Source organism: Equus quagga, chromosome 18, assembly GCF_021613505.1.
Source record: "Equus quagga isolate Etosha38 chromosome 18, UCLA_HA_Equagga_1.0, whole genome shotgun sequence".
Lineage (NCBI taxonomy): Eukaryota > Metazoa > Chordata > Mammalia > Perissodactyla > Equidae > Equus > Equus quagga.
In genome coordinates, this window is record NC_060284.1 from 22,235,745 (window position 1) to 22,255,161 (window position 19,417).

At 39.8% G+C, this 19,417-nt stretch overlaps 1 protein-coding gene across 1 annotated transcript in view; it reads left to right on the plus strand.

Moving 5' to 3' along the window:
• The first annotated feature begins 551 nt into the window (after nt 1–551).
• CLCA4 (chloride channel accessory 4) overlaps nt 552–19,417 on the plus strand; it is a 75,809-nt gene continuing 56,943 nt past the window's right edge. Inside the window, exons 1-2 of the mRNA XM_046645136.1 lie at nt 552–710; nt 5,000–5,140. Of these exons, the coding sequence (XP_046501092.1) occupies nt 552–710; nt 5,000–5,140 (300 nt within the window). The remainder of the gene's footprint in view (nt 711–4,999; nt 5,141–19,417) is intronic.

Sequence of the window (19,417 nt, forward strand, 5' to 3'; positions counted from 1 at the left end):
TTCTTTTCTCAAAGTATTTAAAATTTTAATTTAGGTTTCAAAGCCATCTTACCTAATTCGGTGTTACTTATATTTAATAATCTTACATCCTCTTCCATTATTTAAATCCTTGGTAAATAATCTAAATAATAGTTAAATTTCTTTGTAATACTGAAGAACAACATTAACATTACTGTTTCTGTTAGTTTCACTATGAAATTTTATTAATTTTCACTTTACACTCTATAGAAAATAAAAGAAGATGTCTACCTTTAGGAAATTAGCAAGAATAGAAAAGAATTCCCAAATAAAAACGTGCAATGTATTTTATAAAAGGATCTCATATCTTCTATATTTTATCCACTTTCACAGTAACATACAATAAAACCGTTCTGTAAACTAAAGTCAAATATTTTCCCATACATGTAACATTGACCTTTATACACTCAACATCCCACAGTAGTAAACAAAGATAATGGTTTGGAGTGTACATATATATATAGAGAGAGAGGTGGTGAAAGAAAAGCCTCTGGAACAAACCGACATTGGGCTCAGGACAACTCAGAGGAACGATGAGGGTATTCAGAAGTTTTCTCTTCCTCTTAGTGCTGCACCTTCTGCAGGGGTCTGATACTTCCCTCGTTCAGCTGAATAACAATGGCTACGAAGGTGTTATCATTGCTATAGACCCTGCTGTGCCAGAAGATGGAAAAATAATAGAACAGATAAAGGTAAGGAAGAAATGGGATTACTTCCGTTAAAACTGTGGAAAAGACAAGAAGTTAAAAGTTAATTATTATAGAAAGTTCTGAATGGTTCAGGGGGCTTAAAAGCAGTGGGCTGCAGTGAAGACAATGCTACAATGTCAGTGGGAATTGAAGGTTCTAGATGGGGTTCTACCCTGTCTCAGCATAACCCAAAGACAAGTCACAGGGCCTCTCTGATCCTCAGTGTCTTTATCAGTAAATAAGCAGTTGGACTTGTCCATTTTTAAGCAATTATTTATTGAATGTTTATAGCATGTCAGGGGGAGACAAGAGTGAACAAAAAGCCCCTGCCCTCGTGCAGTGTACACTCTTTTCAGCCGCTGTAGATAATAGAAACATGTAACTGTGTAGCAGGTCAGACGGTAGTAAGTTGCTGTGGAGTAAAATAAATCAGCCCAGGGGGATAGGGAGTGTTGGTGGGGCTGGGGTAGGGGAGAATGTGGGTTACTGTTTCATGTCGGGTACTCAGGGAAGGCCTCACTGTTGCTGTGACATCTGAGCAGAGACCTGAGATGAGTGAGGGAAGAGCCCACTGAAAACTCTGGGGAGGGAACGGCAGGCGCAAAGGCATGGAGGTGAGAGCATGCTTGATGCGACCAAGGACACAACTGCGAATGAGCAGGAGGAAGGGCGGAGTGGGCTGAAGTTGGAGAGGTGGCAGGGCCCAGAGCACTGGAAAGACTTTTGGGGCTTTTACTCTGAGTGCCATGGGAATCCATGAAAGGATTCTGAGCAGAGGAGGGGTGTGCTGTCTCCTGCATATTCGGGGATCACTCTGAAGGCAGTATTGAGGAAACTCTGGAGAGGGTTTCCACTTCTGCTCATCCTGTATAGGATCTGTTGCAGCAGAGAGGTGCAGAAGGACACTGGGTAGGAAGCTGTCGCAGGTCAGAAGTGATGGTGACTAGCAACAGGGCTATTGTGGTAGAGATCATTAAAGAGGGTGATTCTGAGCATATTCTGAGGGTAGCATAGACGAATTTGCTGATGGTTTAGATGTGCGGGGGGTAGAGGTGGAAGGAGGGAAAGATAGAAGTCACAGAAGACTTCAAGGGTTTTGGACTGAACACTTGGAAGGAGGGAATTATCAGCAATTGAGAAGAGGAGAAAATTTGGCAGTTGAGAGATCAGCAGTTACTTTTGGACATTTTGAATTTGAGATGCTTATTAGACACCCACGTGGATAGAGACAGGAATCAGAATTCAGGGGGAAAATCTGGGGGGAGATGAAAATTTGGGAGTCATCAGTGTGTGGGCGAGATTGGAAGCCATGAGAATAAAGTTCACTAGGAAGTGCAGATGGAGAAGAGTGAGTCTCCAGGACTGAACCAAGGACTCCATTTCTGCAGTTTCTTCCACCTCTCACATTCCATGTAAGAAAGAGATTGGTGTTACAGACATGTGAATTAGGTCCCCCGTCCCTGACATTTACTACTTCCTTATATTCAATTCCTCCACTACTGTGTCCTTATACTCACTGCTTTAGCCCTCTCATGGGTGTTATTATCCACCAGAAGCTGATGGGCATGACCTCAGTGGTGAGCAGGTGATTCTGTGGCTACCATTTGTCACTCATTCTATATAAACTCTGGCAGCATAACAGGGTTCATTTATTGATACCTTTTGAATTCCAGGGGAAGATAAAGATTCCCTATACTGAAAAACACAGGCTTGAATAGCAATTAATATAGCTGATTCTGATTGATGGGTTTCTTAGTATCCAGGGACAGCCAATCAGATTCAAACTTTTCTGAACCTCTGAAATTAATATTTGGAAGAATTATTTGTAGGGGCAAAAATTTGTGAAATGATCCTCTCTTGAACACTACAAGTAAAAGATTGATTTTTAGTGGAAATGCCTAGATTACACAAAGTTTCCTGACAGTCTCCTAGCCCTCTGCAACGTCCTTGCATTTATATCTTCAGGCAACCTTGTGAAATACTCTCATCCACATTATACAGAGGAGAAAATTGGTATTTGAAGAAGTAAATAATTTTCCCAATGTTCCATTAAATAGCACAGTCAGAGCTGTGATCCAACATAGCGACTTTGAAGGCTGACAGACCTGGGTTTGAGTTCTGGCTTATATAATGTGACGAAAATCACTGTATTTTGTAACTGGTGGACCAACTTGTGGAGATAACCTTACTGTTGGGATACTCTCTGACCATAATAAGAATTTTTGTTGAATTGACTCATAATTCATGACCTAAGATGTCAATTGTCAACTTTCATTATTCACTTTATTAATGTCTTTTTGGTTTGAGAGTACTTGTTTATGGAAACATTGATGTCTTAATCTTCTTTGATCCAACTAGGATATTAGAGGAATTCTGGGAAGGAATTTCGAAGGAATATTACAGGAATTCTGCTGAGAAAGACTGTGAGAACCCTTATTAGGCCCCTTAGTATATCCCAGGGTATCGGCCATGTGATATAGGGTCTGTGAAATCCCTCCTTGAACCGAGAACATTCCATTAACCAAGGGAGCTGCACAGAGCTATGGAGACTACAAAGAAAATGGAATCCCTTGGAGTTGTACAATGTACAACACAACTGTATGCAGCAACACTATTTTCCAATCAGTAGCACAATTCAAACCACCACATATGCTTTCATATCGTAACCACAGAGAGAGCCATCACTTCAAGCAGAAGGTAACTGGTTGAGACCTAAATATCCCACAACAATAAAAGAGAGAGGCCTCCTTAGGGAACAGGTAGAGAATTCTTTCATCTGCTCTAGGCCAGTGATGAAGTAACCTCCTATCTAGATTAGGAGCTCTCTGAAGGCCTTTTCCTGACTCCTAGCCAGTCCTCTGGGCCTTCAGTTCTCTGCACTCTGGCTTCTGATTGATCCCATGGCTCTGAACCCAATCAGTTTGCTGATCTCCTCAGTACATTACAGTCAGCACGCTGAACTCTCTTCAAGAACACAGGGTAGAGAGCTCTGGAACTCCTGAAATAGAACAGCTCTACGATGGGCTTATGTTAGGTCAGGAAGCACCCTGGAGGACTGGAGCCTGCCTTGAAGAAAACAACACTCTTGACTGGGACGTTGCCAGTGAGATGAAGAGGGTAACACCGTCATCTAGCATCCAGGATCCCCCAAATATTCAGTGGGTTTGATCATCTACCATAGGACTTTTTCACCCATTTATTTCTCCCACTACATAGTAAGCTCTAGGGAAGGACTATTTCTCTTAATAATCGTTGCATCTTTGGATTCAGGATATGGAACAATATAAGGTGATATTATTTTCAGCTTGTTGGCAGAGCAATAAGCTCTGCCTAGGATCAAAAAGCTCTGCCTCTCCTATGAATTTTCCGTCACCCCCACCTTCTAGGATCCCAACCCAGCTGCCTCTCCTGTGCAGTGGGAGTATATGACCAGTCCCTACAGAATATTCTCCTTAGCTTGCATCAGCTAAGGCTATTCTCTACTACGACTTATAAACAGTAATGATATCAACCAGTTTGTGACTGCCTATGTGTAGAGTACTATACAACTCATTTCATATTTATGCCAACCTTAAAGATAGGTTGCAATACTCCATTTAAGAGATGAGGGAACTGGGCTTCAGAGCGTTACGTAAACTGGCGAAGCCCTATCAGCCAGAAAGTGCTGATGCCAGTATTGGAACCAAGCAGATGATGCTAAGGTCTATGCCTTTACCATTTTATACAATTTCTCTTAACACCAAACACAAGCATTTGCCTTTTGATGAAGGATTTTGGAAGATTCAACCTTTAATGGGCAGGATGAAGCTATAATTTGGATTGACAGGTGGTAGAGTTGGAATTGTGAGGCAGAGACCCTGCTCATCAGTAAGTTGTTTTTTCTATCCACTCTTTTTTTTTTTAATGATAACCATCATCAACACTGGGTTAAAGGTCCTTTTCTTTTTTCTTTTTTTTTTTAAAGATTCACACCTGGGCTAACAACTGTTGCCAATTTTTTTTTTTTCTGCGTTATCTCCCCAACCCACCCCATACACAGTTGTATATCTTAGTTGCATGTCCTTCTGGTTGTGGGATGTGGGGCGCCACCTCAACGTGGCCTGACAAGCGGTGCCATGTTTGCGCTCAGGATCCGAACCCTGGGCCGCCACAGCAGAGCGCGTGAACTTAACCACCGGCCATGGAGCCGACCCCTCTATCCACTCTTAAGTTGGGAAATGCTTGTGCTGAACCCTTGCTCATTTAATCCACTGTCACTTCGCCATCCTCACATGTGTTTCCTTTAACAATAGGACATGGTGACTACAGCTTCTACTTACCTGTTTGAAGCCACAGAAAAAAGATTCTTTTTCAAAAATGTTTCAATATTAATTCCTGAGAATTGGAAAGAAAACTCTGAATATAAGAGGCTGAAACATGAAAGCTATGAACACGTGAGTCAAAAAGTTTCTCTTAAAAATTAGTTTTTGCTGCTCCTCAGTTTTACAGCAAACCGATCGTTTCAGACTTGTTCTGACTAAATGCTGTCATTTCTATTTCTGATCTTTTAAAAATCTTTTTAAACATTCTCAGGCTGATGTTTTAGTTGCACCACCTACCCTCCCAGGTAGAGATGAACCATACACCAAGCAGTTCACTGCCTGTGGAGAGAAAGGAGAATACATTCATCTCACCCCCAACTTTGTACTTGGAAAAAACCAAAGTCAGTATGGACCATCAGGTAGGAATTTTGGTTAAAACACATATTTTGCAGTGCTTCCAACAAGCAGTTTTGTATCCAGCTTAAGCGTCCAAGCCTTGGAGCCAGAGTCCCTCGGTTCAAATCCTGACTCCCCTAATTATCAGCTGTGTGTGACCTTGGACAAGTGACCTAGCCTCTCTGTGCCTATTTCCTGTAAAATGGTGATTAGAGGAGTTTCTCCTTTATACAATTGTTGTGAACGTTAAATTAGATAATCCACTTAACTATGCTCAGTACAGTGTCTACAGAAATTTGAACACAGGACAACGGTAATAAACGTTTTCTTTTGGCATATTTTTAGGTTTTAATTTTTCAGTTCTTCACAGCCAGATATTAATCAATCACGTGCTGCTTCCATGGAAGGCAGATGCCTGGCAAGCTGGAAAGAGCCAAGATGCCAGTTTCTGGCCAAGAGAAAACACTCACAGGCTGTTAGTTGCTGATACTCTTATTCAACTTATTTGGTTGAACCAGATGAACTTGTCATTAAGTCATCATTTTCACCTATAAAAGTGACAGTTTCATCTACTTCCATCTAAAAGTTAACATTATTGGTTCAAATGAACTAAAGCATATTATTTTTCATTTAAAATGCAAATCATTGTTAAAGGAGGGCCCAACGCACATGTCACTACTCAGTGAAACCTCCTGAATCTGCATACTCCAGAATCTCCCTCTTCTGTTGCCCTTCAACGAGCACACATGAAGTCTCTTGTCTCTGTTAAACACTCAGCTGGCCCTGGTCCTCATCATTACCTGGGCCTGTTCCCCACTGCAATCTTGAAAGCTACATCATGTCACCCCATCCCAATCTTACATTTCCCCCACACTTTAGCCTGACCATGTTTGTTCTCCTTGGCACCTCTAATGCCTTGTGCCCTTCTAGCTATACTTTCTTTCCTATCTGGCATGTCCAGAAAGTCAATTCAACTACAAGTATAAATAGCTCAACACTCTTATCCTTAAGTTTCATTTGACTTGCCAAGTTCTCTGCACTGAGTTTCCGGCTAGTTTCCTTTGGCTCCTGTTAATATGTTTCAAAGATGTAAAACAAAATTACAAAACTAATTGGTATCATTACAAAAACACATCTTCCAAGCTCAGGGAAGCACTCAAAGTTACTCAACAGTATTTTTACTTGCCTCTTCTCAGCTCTCTCTCTCATTCCCCACAGCAGCTGTTGTAAAACTTCTACCAGTTTTCTCAAGATCTCTAGTCACTCTTGTCAATCCCATCAAGCAACAGATGCTTTGACTGAGAAAATAAAGGCCCTTACCTTCTTCCTCTTTACTTTCAAACTCGTGTCCACCTTCATCTCTCCCCACCTCCAGCTGTCTTAGAAGAGGAGGATGTTCTACAGTTTTTAAAGCCAAGGTCCCCTCCTGAGCTCTTGTTGTTTTCCCATATCCCTCAACCTCAACCCAAGCCCATAACTGACAGTTTCACCCTTCCCTCTTACACAGGTCTTTCTGCCATAATGGGATCCATGTGTTTTTGAAAAAACTCACATTCTGCAAAACAATGCCCTAATAACAACAAGGCTTTTGGTAAATTAAGGTTAAGAAGACAGTTCTAAAATCTATGCAATTTGTAATAAAAATGATAACAATAATAATAATAGATACCTGGGAAGATCATTTAGATCACCCTGGGCAACAGCTCAGCCTGGCCAGATGCGGCCATCATAGCAGATATTAAAAGTACACACACATGCGCACACACACACACGCACGAAGGAAATGCTTTTAGAAATGAAAATAGGATTTGTGGGAACTGAGACGATATACATGGGAATGGAATTCTAAGTCAGAGGGGCTGCTTTGTTTTTAACAAAAACTGTAGAGCTGTAAGGTCTACATCACGATGATTTATATTCATCTACGTAGTGAAATGATTGCTAACGTCAAGCTAATTAACATTTCATCGCCTTACATAGTTACCTTTGTGTATGTGTGTGTGGTGAGAGATCCTGAAATCTACCCCTTTAGCAAGGTGGGCACTGGGGGCAGGACAAACTGCCATGACCTAAGAAGGAAGCACAGCTCTGTAAAAAGTGAGCCACTTGTGTAGGCAGTTTTAAGTTTTCTAAAAATTCTCCAAATTCTATAGCAATAGCTAATATGAGGGCTTTTTCCTCCCATACTGAAGGTTTCCAGGCTCACTAATCTGCCTCCATTTGCCTAGGAAGCCTGAAACCAGAGTTCCTAAAGTTTAAAGTGTAGAGGAATAACTTAGGGATCTTGTAAATAAGCAGATTCTGACTCAGTAATCTAGAGTGGGCTCAAGATTCTGCAGATCTTGTTAGCTCCCAGGGGATGCTGATGCTGCTGGTCCCAGGAACACACTTTGAGAAGCAGGGATTTGAAGAAGAAACGTGACTTTTGCATAAGACTGAATTTTCCCCCATTTTTCAGGTCTCATGAGTTAATCTGAGTTAGAGAAACACACATTGTAGCAGAATAGGCCATATTTCCAACTTCTCCTCCACTTCTATTTCCTCTGAAGTTTTTACTAATATTCCTAAAACAAAAATTCCATTTGTTTTTTCTTCCCGCATATCAAGCTTGGATTTACCTTTATTCTTACATTCACTCTAAAATTCTTAGGAAAACCTTTTTATTCTGATTCTTTATCTCCATGCTTATCCTAGTCAAGGACTATATCTTACTCATCTTTATATTTCCAATACCTACTACAGTGCTGAATATGTATAATCAATAAAAATTTTTTCATATAATTAATGCTTATATATGCTAAGTACTATACATTAATCAGTTCACTTAGACACCCACAAGATTATGTACAGTCTATCACAGTGTTTTTCAATCTTTTTTTCGTTATCAACCTCCTAGGGAGCATTTTATAGACACTTTTTAACTAATCACATCCTCATGAAGTTTTAATGCCACAGATTTGTTACACATCTGTTTATGTTGTTGGTAGGAGTGAACACTGTAGAGCCAAAAAGCCAAAAACTACTGTAATATCTAAGAGTTTTTGCCTCCCAAGAATGAAAAGCCAAATCCCAGTCTATTCTGCCCATAGCGTATACGTCATAAATATTTTGCTGATTTAACATGCTGTGGAATAAAAAGATTATACACTATATCATGTAACATAATATAATACAAAGCAATGAAATATACTTTTGTATAAAGAAAAATATAAATGTTGGCAGTTATTTACAACCTAAATATGAATATTTTTGATTGGAAAAAAGTTGCTTAAAATAATTGCAGGGCAAAGTTTGTCACTTGAATTATGATGACATTTTTGGAATATTTTCCCACAGGGAGGTTGTTTGTCCACCAGTGGGCCCTTCTCCGCTGGGGAGTGTTTGACGAATACAACGAAGATGAGCCTTACTACAGCGCCACATCAAAAAAAATTGAAGCAACAAGGCATGACCATTTAAATTTTCTTAAATTACCTCAGGCTGTAACTTCTTATTTTCCTTAGTTTGATTTCTTTCAAAAGCCAGTCATTCATTTTTGTCCCAATGCAGGTAGTGGATGCTATATCACAAAACAGTGCTTTTTTTTAGAAAATGTACCTTAAATTAGCTAATTGCCCTTTTAAAATACAGATAAGGTCAAGAGCATTTGGTTGCCAATTTGACATGTTTTTATCTCTCTCTACGACAGCTTCCAGACTCATTCACACCGAAGTTGTTCTCTGTGTAAAAGCTTGTACTATAAGAGCAGATCAAAATTATTTACACTACACAAGAATGAAAAAAACAATGGTTAGAAGTAGCGGTAAATGTGGGCTAAGTAAGAAATCAATCAGCTTCAAGGGACCAAACAGGAATTTCTTGGGATTTATAAAGATCACTTAAAATACCAACCTAACATCACATTTAATAATAGACAATCCTTTTGCTTCTGAGATAAAGAAAGCAGAATGTTTGGAAAGAGCTGATCTAAAATTAGGTACCTTCAGCTTAGTCAATCTGAGCTGCCTTGCCGGGGCTGAGGACTTATCAAAAATGTACAAACTGGGGGCTGGCCCCCCAGCCAAGTGGTTAAGTTCGTGTGCCCTGCTTCGGTGGCCCAGGGTTTTGCTGGTTCGGATCCATGGTGCGGACCTTGCACCCCTCATCAAGCCACGCTGAGGTGGCCTCCCACATAGCAGAACTAGAAGGATCTACAACCAGAATATGTACTGGGGGGCTTTGGAGAGAAAAAGAAAAAAAAAACTGGCTGCAGATGTTAGCTCAGGGCTAATCTTTAAAAGAAAAAATTGTACAAACTGAAAAATATATAATTTCAGCAAAGGCGCTTCTGACTACATTTGTTCACATCATACTCTTCCTAAATGTCTAGTCTCTGCTGCAGCATATTCACACGATTGTTAATAGATAACATCGTTATGTTCACTGAGTTTGGGGCAATAGAAGCATACACATATGTAGGAGTCTCCCTAAATGACTGAATAAAATCTAGTCATTCCTTCTGGGATTAAAACTGGAGAAACATTGAAAAGATGGGATATATTCACATCCCAGCATACTTGTTGTAATCACTGCCACTGTGGCCAATTCCATGCAGTAAAACATACACATAAAATGCCTCCACCATTCTTTACTCTGCTCTCCTGGGCAGTACCTCAGTCTTTCCTTCAAGCCACATTTCACCTTGGATACAAATGCTCCTTGAATAATCAAACACTTGTAGTCATGCCTCATCCCATTCTTTGGGGATATCTTCTTGAACAGAAATCTACAAAGAACCTTAAGCTAAGGTGGTACCAAGAGCAACTGTTTCACAAGTCACCTTGTCCAGACTCCTGCAGTGCATTTACCATCACAAGGCCACCAGGACAGGTGTTTGGAAAAGGGGAGCCTCCAGCCATTAGTGTGAGCAGGACAGCAGGAGCTTGAATCCCAGCAGGGAACTCAGCCATTGCCTACACCGGAGATCCCACTTAACATTTCCCTCTGCCACTTCTTGAAAAACAGATAACTGCTCTGGTAGGAACCCTGAAACTTTGCTGTCAAAACAGGATGTGTGTGGTACATAAATAAGAATAAAAACCTTGATATAAAAGTCATTATTAAAAAACCTTGATATAAAGACACAAGATATTTTTAAAAATTTGAATTGTTAGGTTGCCTCAAAGACTAACTGTCATATACTTTCAGGTGTTCCACGGGCATTACTGGTATAAATAGAGTTTATACATGTCAAGGAGACAGCTGTATAACCAGAGGATGCAGAATTGATTCTAAGACAAAACTGTATGAAAAAGATTGTCAATTCTTCCCTGATCAAGATCAAACTGAAAAAGCATCCATAATGTTCATGCAAGGGATTGATTCTGTAAGTATACCAATCATTGCTTCAGACTGTATATTTATAATCAAAGGACATGTTATCATGTTTATAAAAGATCTGTGCAGGTGATGTGAGAAATTAGATGTGTTAGTATAGAGTTCTTTGAACGCTGACTAGTACATAGTAAGCACTCAAGTAGCATTACTTATTATTGAAAATCCACTTTACTATTATATGACTCCTCGGTGAATCAATTTCATTCACTAAACAACATATTTGGAGAATAGATTTTTAACTTTTTTCAGATTTGTACTTGATTTCTGAAGGCATCATATAGAAACATTTTTTAAATTTTATCAACCCCTTAGGTCGTTGAATTCTGTAAGGAAAACAACCATAACCGAGAGGCTCCAAGCCTACAAAACAAAATGTGCGATTTCAGAAGCACATGGGAGGTGATCAGCAATTCTGAGGATTTTAAAAACACAACATCTATGGTGGCACCACCCCCTCCACCTGTCTTCTCATTGCTGAAGATCAGTCAAAGAATTGTGTGCTTAGTTCTTGACAAGTCTGGAAGCATGGCGGTAAGTTTCTGATCCGATTTTTCCTGGATGTAGGAACAGGGAGGTGATTGAGGGCCTAAGAACATTCTGAATGCTATCTGCACCTGGATTGTTCTGAATTGCATGGTGACATAAGTACCAACAATTCCTGTGATCATGACCTCAAGCAGGGCAGTGAACATTGTAATGAAAGAATGATGGGAATAGAGTTTAAAAGACCTAACCCAAGAGTCTCTGTCTTTTCCAGAAAATAGAAAGTTTATTGAGGAAGACTTTTTGGCCCTTTAGTAAAGCTTTAGTTAGAAGATCAGAACTAGAGGTTGAAAGATGAAAATGTTTTCTAACCTTGCCCTTGTTGTCTATTGGAGATACTTGACAGACATGAGGAGAAAGTAGATTCAGGGCTTCTGAACTCCATTTAAAGTCAAGGGACAAGATCAATCACAAGAACTCTTAACATGGGTTTACCTTATTTTCATCATCTATATAAATGACCTCTTTATGCTCAAAGACACAGACAAAGAGCATCACCAAAATGAAGATATGACCAGATTCAGCCATTTATTCCTTCTACTACCATTCACTGAATGGTAGGCATTGTGCTAGGCTCTAGGAATAGAAGCCCATATCCTTAAAGAGTTTATAGTTCAATAGAGAAAATTTTCTCTGCCTTCCCCATCAGCTGGTTAACTCATACACAATCTTTAAAATTTGGTAGAGGCACCCAGTTCCCTGGAGGAGATGGGCTATGTTTCTATGCTGGGCTAAGGTCTCTTCTGCTGGTCTCCCACCATGACCTGTGCAAACTCATATTACTATAAATGATATTGAAATTACACATTTCTCTCCACAAGACTGGGAGCTCCTCTAGGACTTGGAAGCATGTTCTCTAGGAATCATGTCCTCTAGGACTTGAAATAGTGTCTTATTCATCTTTGTATCCTTTTTGCCTAGAATAGGGTTTATCACATATAGGCACTCGGTAAATAATTGTACAAATGAATGGACTACAAACAAGCAGATGTAATGTGATAAGGTACTCAAAAGAATGGCACATTTGAGGTAGAACAGACCATGCTGAATATCAGGAATAATGTCTTTAACAAATGGGGGATTGGGTGGTTACTGAAAAGGGCAAAGGATGAATGAGATAATCCACAATAGCATAGAGTTTCAGAGTGCTAGAAACCAGCACATAGAAGTGTCTAGGACGTGTCGCTGGGGAGAGATGACATTCCTGACTGGGAGAAGATGAGCAGCCTCCCACGTCAGGGTGCAGATAGAGCCAAGTGTAAAGGTAAAGCAAGGTAGTAAAGAGAGCCCTCAAAGATGGGATGTAGGAGGAGGTTCTCACTGTGATTTGGTTCTAGGGAGTTCAGAGGGAAATTTGGGCATGTGTTGGGGGAAGGTACCACAGATCAACTAGTATTGAGGGACTGGAAAAGACAAATGTATGAAGACACTCACATGGTGGGCATTCATGTAGGAAAGAGAGATGTGAGTCTTAATAAGTTATCAAAGAACCAATTCCAATTAATCCATTGGTGGGGAAATGGTGGGAAGACGTGGGAGAAGAGGAAATGGGGAAGGTAGGGACTGGGCCTCTAAGAACATAGCTGCCGCTTGAGTAAGTTCATATTTTGGCTAGTCTAGTCCCTGGCGATGGGGAGATTTTAGTCTCTAGCTGGAGTCCCTGATAGTCTGGTTAGACACTGTAGGATCTGGGGAGTGGTTTCATCTCAACGCAACTAACAGAGGTTCCCAGAAGTAATCAGGCAGAGTCTAAGATGTGAGTCATCACCCTCCAATTCAATCCAGCCCCCACACTACTCTCCACCTCTAATTTGGGTGCTTAGCAGTCAACAATCAGCTCTACCCTAAAGCTTGTTTTCTTTACTATCTATATGTTTTCCATAGTACACATAACTATACTTTTTTATTTTATGAATTAAAAAAATTAATTGTTGGTGCCAGCCTGGTGGCACAGCAGTTGTGTTCGCACATTCCGCTTTGGCAGCCCGGGGTTCACTGGTTTGGATCCCGGGCACAGACCTAAGCATTGCTTGTCAAGCCATGCTGTGGCAAGTGTCCCAAATAAAATAGAGGAAGATGGGCATAGATGTTAGCTCAGGGGCAGTCTTCCTCAGCAAAAAGAGGAGGATTGGCAGCAGATGTTAGCTTAGGGCTAATCTTCCTCAATAATAATAATAATTGTTTTCTTTAATAACACCAATTACTATTTATAGAAAATTCTTAAATTCTATTCACTCATTTTATGTGATCTGCTGTTATTTTCCAGTTGAAAACCACTTGGTTGTTTTTCTTGTCCTTTCTTATTCAGAGTTTTAATCGCCTAAATCGAATGAATCAAGCAGCAAAACATTTCCTGCTTCAGACCATTGAAAACGGATCCTGGGTAGGAATGGTGCACTTTGATAGTACTGCCCTTGTTATAAGTAATTTAACTCAAATAATAAGCAGCAATGAAAGAAACAAGCTCTTGGAGAGTTTACCTACAGAAGCTGTTGGAGGAACTTCCATCTGCGCTGGAATTAAATCAGCATTTGAGGTGAAAAATCATACTACAAATACAGTTTATTCTTCTAGGACATTTGTATGTTAAATGCCACTGCACTAATTTGCTCCCTATTTTTCGCATAATTAATCCTAAGAAACACAGGACTAAGCCCATAGAGAAATTCACTAGATGATTTTTTAATGGATCACTAAGTCAACATATAAACTGGTGAGTGAATAAATGACTATTAAAATGCCCCTAAAGTACAAGCCCAATGGGGTCGGGACTTTGTCTTGTTACCATGCAATAGTCAGTGCCCAATAAAGGTTAGTTAAATAGGTGTACTTGGGCAGCAAAAGTCATCAACATTTAATGCAACGAAGCAAGCTAAGTGTATGATTCCACTTTGGGTCAATTCTCATTTCAGTGTCTGTGACATCTGGTTACAGAAAAGTGATGTTTATCTCTTAAAGCAGATGTGGCAGGGACTGTTAGTCAAAGTTGGGTAAGGAAGACTGGTCAGAACATGAGTTTTGACCTCAGAGAGCTGGCTCTACTACGTACTAGCTATGTGACCTTAGACAACGTTTCAGTCTCTTTGGACTCTCAGGGCCTTAGCTATAAAATAGAGGAAAACAAGAATGCTACTTCACAGGACTATTATGAGGAGCAAATGAAATGATATATTTACATACTCAGAACAATATCTATTTATACTAAATATATAATTCACAATAACTATTATTATGAATTTTATTATTATCCGAATGGTCACCTTGAGCTTGTAATTAATGTCATTTGCATCCTTTTCCTGCTAAGGAATCTTCACTGTCCCCTCAGGGTCTATAAAATTGAATCTGAATTCCTCAATCCCATGTTATTTGAGTCTCCTGTCCCCTCAATAAAATTGTCCTCAGCTCTCTTGCCAGCCTTTCTTTTCAGTTCTCCCCTCCTGAGGCTCTGTGTGTCAACCAATTTACTGCTCACATCACTCTCCAAGCCCACGATGTACTAGCAGCCTCTGGACCTTTCTCCATGCAATTCCCCTGCCTAAAACATTTCCTTCTTTCCATCTTTGCATGTTAAAATTCTACCTATTCTTCAACCTCCTTGCTCCTTTGTGCAGCTTTTCCTGCTACTCTCACCCCTGTTGAATCGCCCCCTTTTATGAATTGCATGGCATTTCACTGTAGCTTTCTAACATGAAGTCCTGGGTTCAAACTCCATTATCACATACTAGCTTTGTGACCCTAAGCATGACTCTTCACCTCTCTAGTCCTCTATTACCTCATTGGTAGAATGGGGCAGTGAAAGCTAGCACATAGGACTGTTCATGTTTTAATTTATTCAATATACGTTTATTGTAGGGAGTGGGGGAAAACACGTAATTTAACTTATTCAACATATATGTATGTGCCAAGTAAAGCTTCTCTGCCCTGGTGGTGCACTCTGTCTCAGCGGGGAATATGTTATACATCCAACCATCCATCAAACAATTAATCAATTTAAAACAAGAATGAAGATTGTGGAGACAGTGTTGTGAAGGAACCAAGCAGAGTGAAGTCATAGAGTAACTGGGCACTGGCTACCTTAGGTAGAGATGCCACTGGGGCTCTCTCCGAAGAGTGACATTTAAGATAAGAAATCAAAGATGAGGAGTCAGTGGTTCAGGCAGAAAGGAAAGTGCAAAGTCCCTTGGGAAAGAGGTGGAAAAGAACTGGATTATTCCAAGAAATGACAGAAGCTAGTGACACTGGAGTCTGACAAATGAGGGGGTACGAAATGTGATTGGCAGGTAGACAGTAGCTACATCTTTCAAAGCTTCGAAACATATGATAAGAAGTTTGTATTTTATTTTAAGCGCCACAGAAAGCTACCGAAGGGCTTTAAGCATCAGAGACTGAGATTCAATTTACCATTTATGAAGTTGACTCTGGTTGCCCCACAGGAAATAAACTGTAGGGAGCAGAGTGGTAGTGCGGTTGTGATCTAGGGATGTGTTCAGAATTGGGCCTTGAGTTAAATTATACAGAGAATAAAACACATGTAACCTGGAGGAAGTATTCAGTAAATGGTGGCACTGTAATATTTGGCTGTTTCTCTTGAACCATAGAATACAGAACGCTTGTCAGAGGGTAGTGTGGTCAAAGAGCAGAAAAATATTTAATGCCACATTCTACAATTATATTTTTCATGCCTGGTTGACCTGAGATCCCCAGAATGGGAAGTCATTGTCACTTAGCCCAGGTGGGATTTTCCACAGCCCTGCTCCCATATAGCTTCATTTGAACAGAAATTCCCTGCAGCAGGTGGACAAAATAGAGAGTCATGTTTACGTTCCCCCAGGGACTGCTGATTGCAGATTCTATGGTTTTAAAACAGAAGCTATTTCTTCCTTTCTGCACATTTTTGTTTTCTCCGTACATTTTTTCTAATCTCCCATAAGTCTTTGATCTAGGAACACTTGTAATTATGCTCTGATTATATTTTCAGGTAATTACAGACATGTACTCCCAAATAGATGGATCTGAAATAGTGCTGCTGACCGATGGGGAGGATAACTCTGCAGGCAGTTGCCTGGATGAAGTGAAACAAAGTGGGGCCATCATTCATTTCATTGCCTTGGGACCATCTGCTGATCAAGCAGTCATAGAGATGAGCACCATAACAGGTAAGAGGTGACATATAGATATTCTAGTCCTTTGATAGCAATGCACAAGTGTAGAGGCTGACGATCAGCAACTTCTCTCAAGCTCTTGCTCTGCAGGCACTGTGCCAGGAGCCTGGGACCAGAGTTAAACCAGACCTGATGTCTGTTCTCAAGGGGCTCACAGTCCAGCTGGCTGGAAAGACAAATAAAACTATTAATCAGATAGCATAAGCAGATAACCATCCTCCACGACAAAAGGAATATACAGGAATAAAGCAAGATGTGAGCAGAGGAAGCCATTAATTCTCGCAGGGTTTTACAGTGTCAGGAAGGAGGCGTGAGAGACGAGGCGACTTCTGAGCTGGGCCCTGTGCAAGGTGTTGAATTTCTCTGGAAGGAAAAGGGGTGAGAGATGATCAGGTCATGAACAAAAAGACCATGTTGGAACGATAATGCCAGGCACGCGGAGGGATAGTGGGAAACCCATGAGACCAGAGCAGAGGCTGTGGGGCGGGGGCACGGGATTAACAGAAGCTCAAACTGAAAAGGTCTAAATAACAACAGAGTTTCTAGATAAACAGTTACTCTGCTAGCTGTCATCTCAGATACACAGACGTGAGATGAAAAAGAGCTACATGTTTTCAGTGACTTCTTAAACATAGAAAATACATAATTTTTAAATTATGAACATCAATGATTGTGTTGGGTTGGTTCTAATGTTACCAAATATATACCCGCTTTTTAATGCTTAGATGTACAAACTCTCATCATTTCAAACTGCTTTCATAGCCAGTGTAAAATTTATTTTTATCACAAGTATCCCCCCCAAAAGTACTGCTCTTTTGAACTTGTCTCTCTTACTTACCATTTTTCTGTCTCCTCACTGCCAGCTATTGTCAGGATAACTCAATATAGGAGCATTTAACCTTTCTGATTTTCTGATTCTGATCTACTTTGGCTGGAAAACCGGAAAGCCAATGCTGTTAAAACTATTTCTTACATACAAGTGATTAATTCCCCTAAAGGGCTGTGTGAAGTCTGTGAGCTTTAGTACAACTTATAACATCATTTTTAATATTCTATGGTTATTTGATGAGTTTCAGCCAGCTAACGTTTCTGTAAGTGAGGTGGAAAGGTCGCTTACACTTTCTAGTTAGGAAATGTTGAAGTTAACATTTCAGAGTTAATCTTTACACCTATCTGGTTTTAGTCTATTTTAATAATCTATACTGCAACTTTGATTTTGTTATTCTGTTATCCTATTAATCACTAAAATGTGATAAGTACTTGTTATCTAGAAAGCAACCTAGTTAATGCGTTTACATTTTAGGAGGAAAGCACAAATATGCTTCGGATGAAGCTGCGAACAACGGCCTCATTGATGCTTTCGCGGCCCTTGTGTCAGGAAACGCCGATCTCTCCCAGCAGTCTCTTCAGGTCAGAGCTCCCACTCCTCAGGTTTTCAAGTTTCCACTGAGCCATAACCAAGGAAATGATTTGGTTGTTCTAAGTCTTCAGTTCTATATTTTTTGCGAAGTAAATTTTTAATTAAAATCAAAACTTCAGTCTGAAACACAAATTATTCTTTAGATATTACCAAATGAAATAGTGAAATAGCAAACATATTTTTTCTTTCTCTTTTCCCATAGAGTTTGGTTGAGGGATAACATCAAAACTTAAAAATGTTAAATTATCCACCAAAAATACATTTTGTCCAATAATAGCATCCCTCTTTCTATGAATGTATTTAAAAAAAAAAAACTCATGCTTCCAAGATTTTCTCACCCTTCACTGCTGTGAAATTGATTTAAAGTAGACAAATGAACTCAAGTACCTGGTTTAAAAATGGAAGAAATGTAACTTGGAAATAAATTTATCAGGAGAAAGAAAGTGAATGATCATTGCATATCTACAAGCCTAGGGCTTCTCTTATTTCTTCAGCAACTTTTTTCACTAGATTTCTATTTTATTACATCTCTTATGAACTCAGCTCCTTTTCTCATCTGAGTTTCACTAGCAACACCATTTTTGATTACTTAGATTCAAAAACTTTGAGTACACTTTGATTCTTCTTGGTTGATTCTACATAAAATGCCAAAACAGCCTGTTTCCTTCAAAATATTTTTAGAAAATTCTATTTCTGTCCATATCCATTCCCACCAAGGCTATATCATGTCAAGTTATGCCAAAACTTTCATCTGCTATTTTCCAGTTCACAAATCACTAAAATTTGCATTACATTAAAACTTACCATGATCACCTAAATAAACCTATTTTCTTCTACTGTCCAATAACAAGGAGCACAGAAGTTACAGAATGCAGGGTTAGGATAACACAGGCAGATCGCTTTGAAGATCTGGTCTGTAGATTTACCCTGCAAACAGATTAAAAATTGGTCCAAGATCTAGCTTGGCAGTGTATGGAGAATAAACTGAAGGATAATAAAGCTCACTTTTGAGGTTTTTAATCGGGTTGACTGGGAGAATGATGATGCTACTGTCTAAAATTGACACGTAAGAAGGAGAAATGGTTTTGAGGATATTATCTTGTGTTTCCTTTTAACTTTGGTAATTTTTAGTGGCTAGTGAGACATGAAAATGGAATATTCCAAAAGAATTCAAAATATAAGAGCAGAACACGGGAAATCAGCTAGAAAGGAGACATCTGACTGCAGGAGTTGCTCAAAGTTTCGAGAATGGACTTTTTAGATGGTGTGGAAGGGGCAGGAAGAAAGTTTTCTTCCTCTCACTTAAAGGCCTTATAGGTTCTTGAATAGAGAAATAACAAAAAGCAAGCACATTTGTGAAAGATTAATGTGGATTCATGTACATGATGGGTAGGTCTTGGGAGAGGATGCTGACATGTTAGAGGTATGTTCCAATAATCTGAGTAAATGGGAACTCAGATTTGGGTGGTAGCAGCTGGAATACAGAGGAAAGGCTGCATCCCACTCTTTACT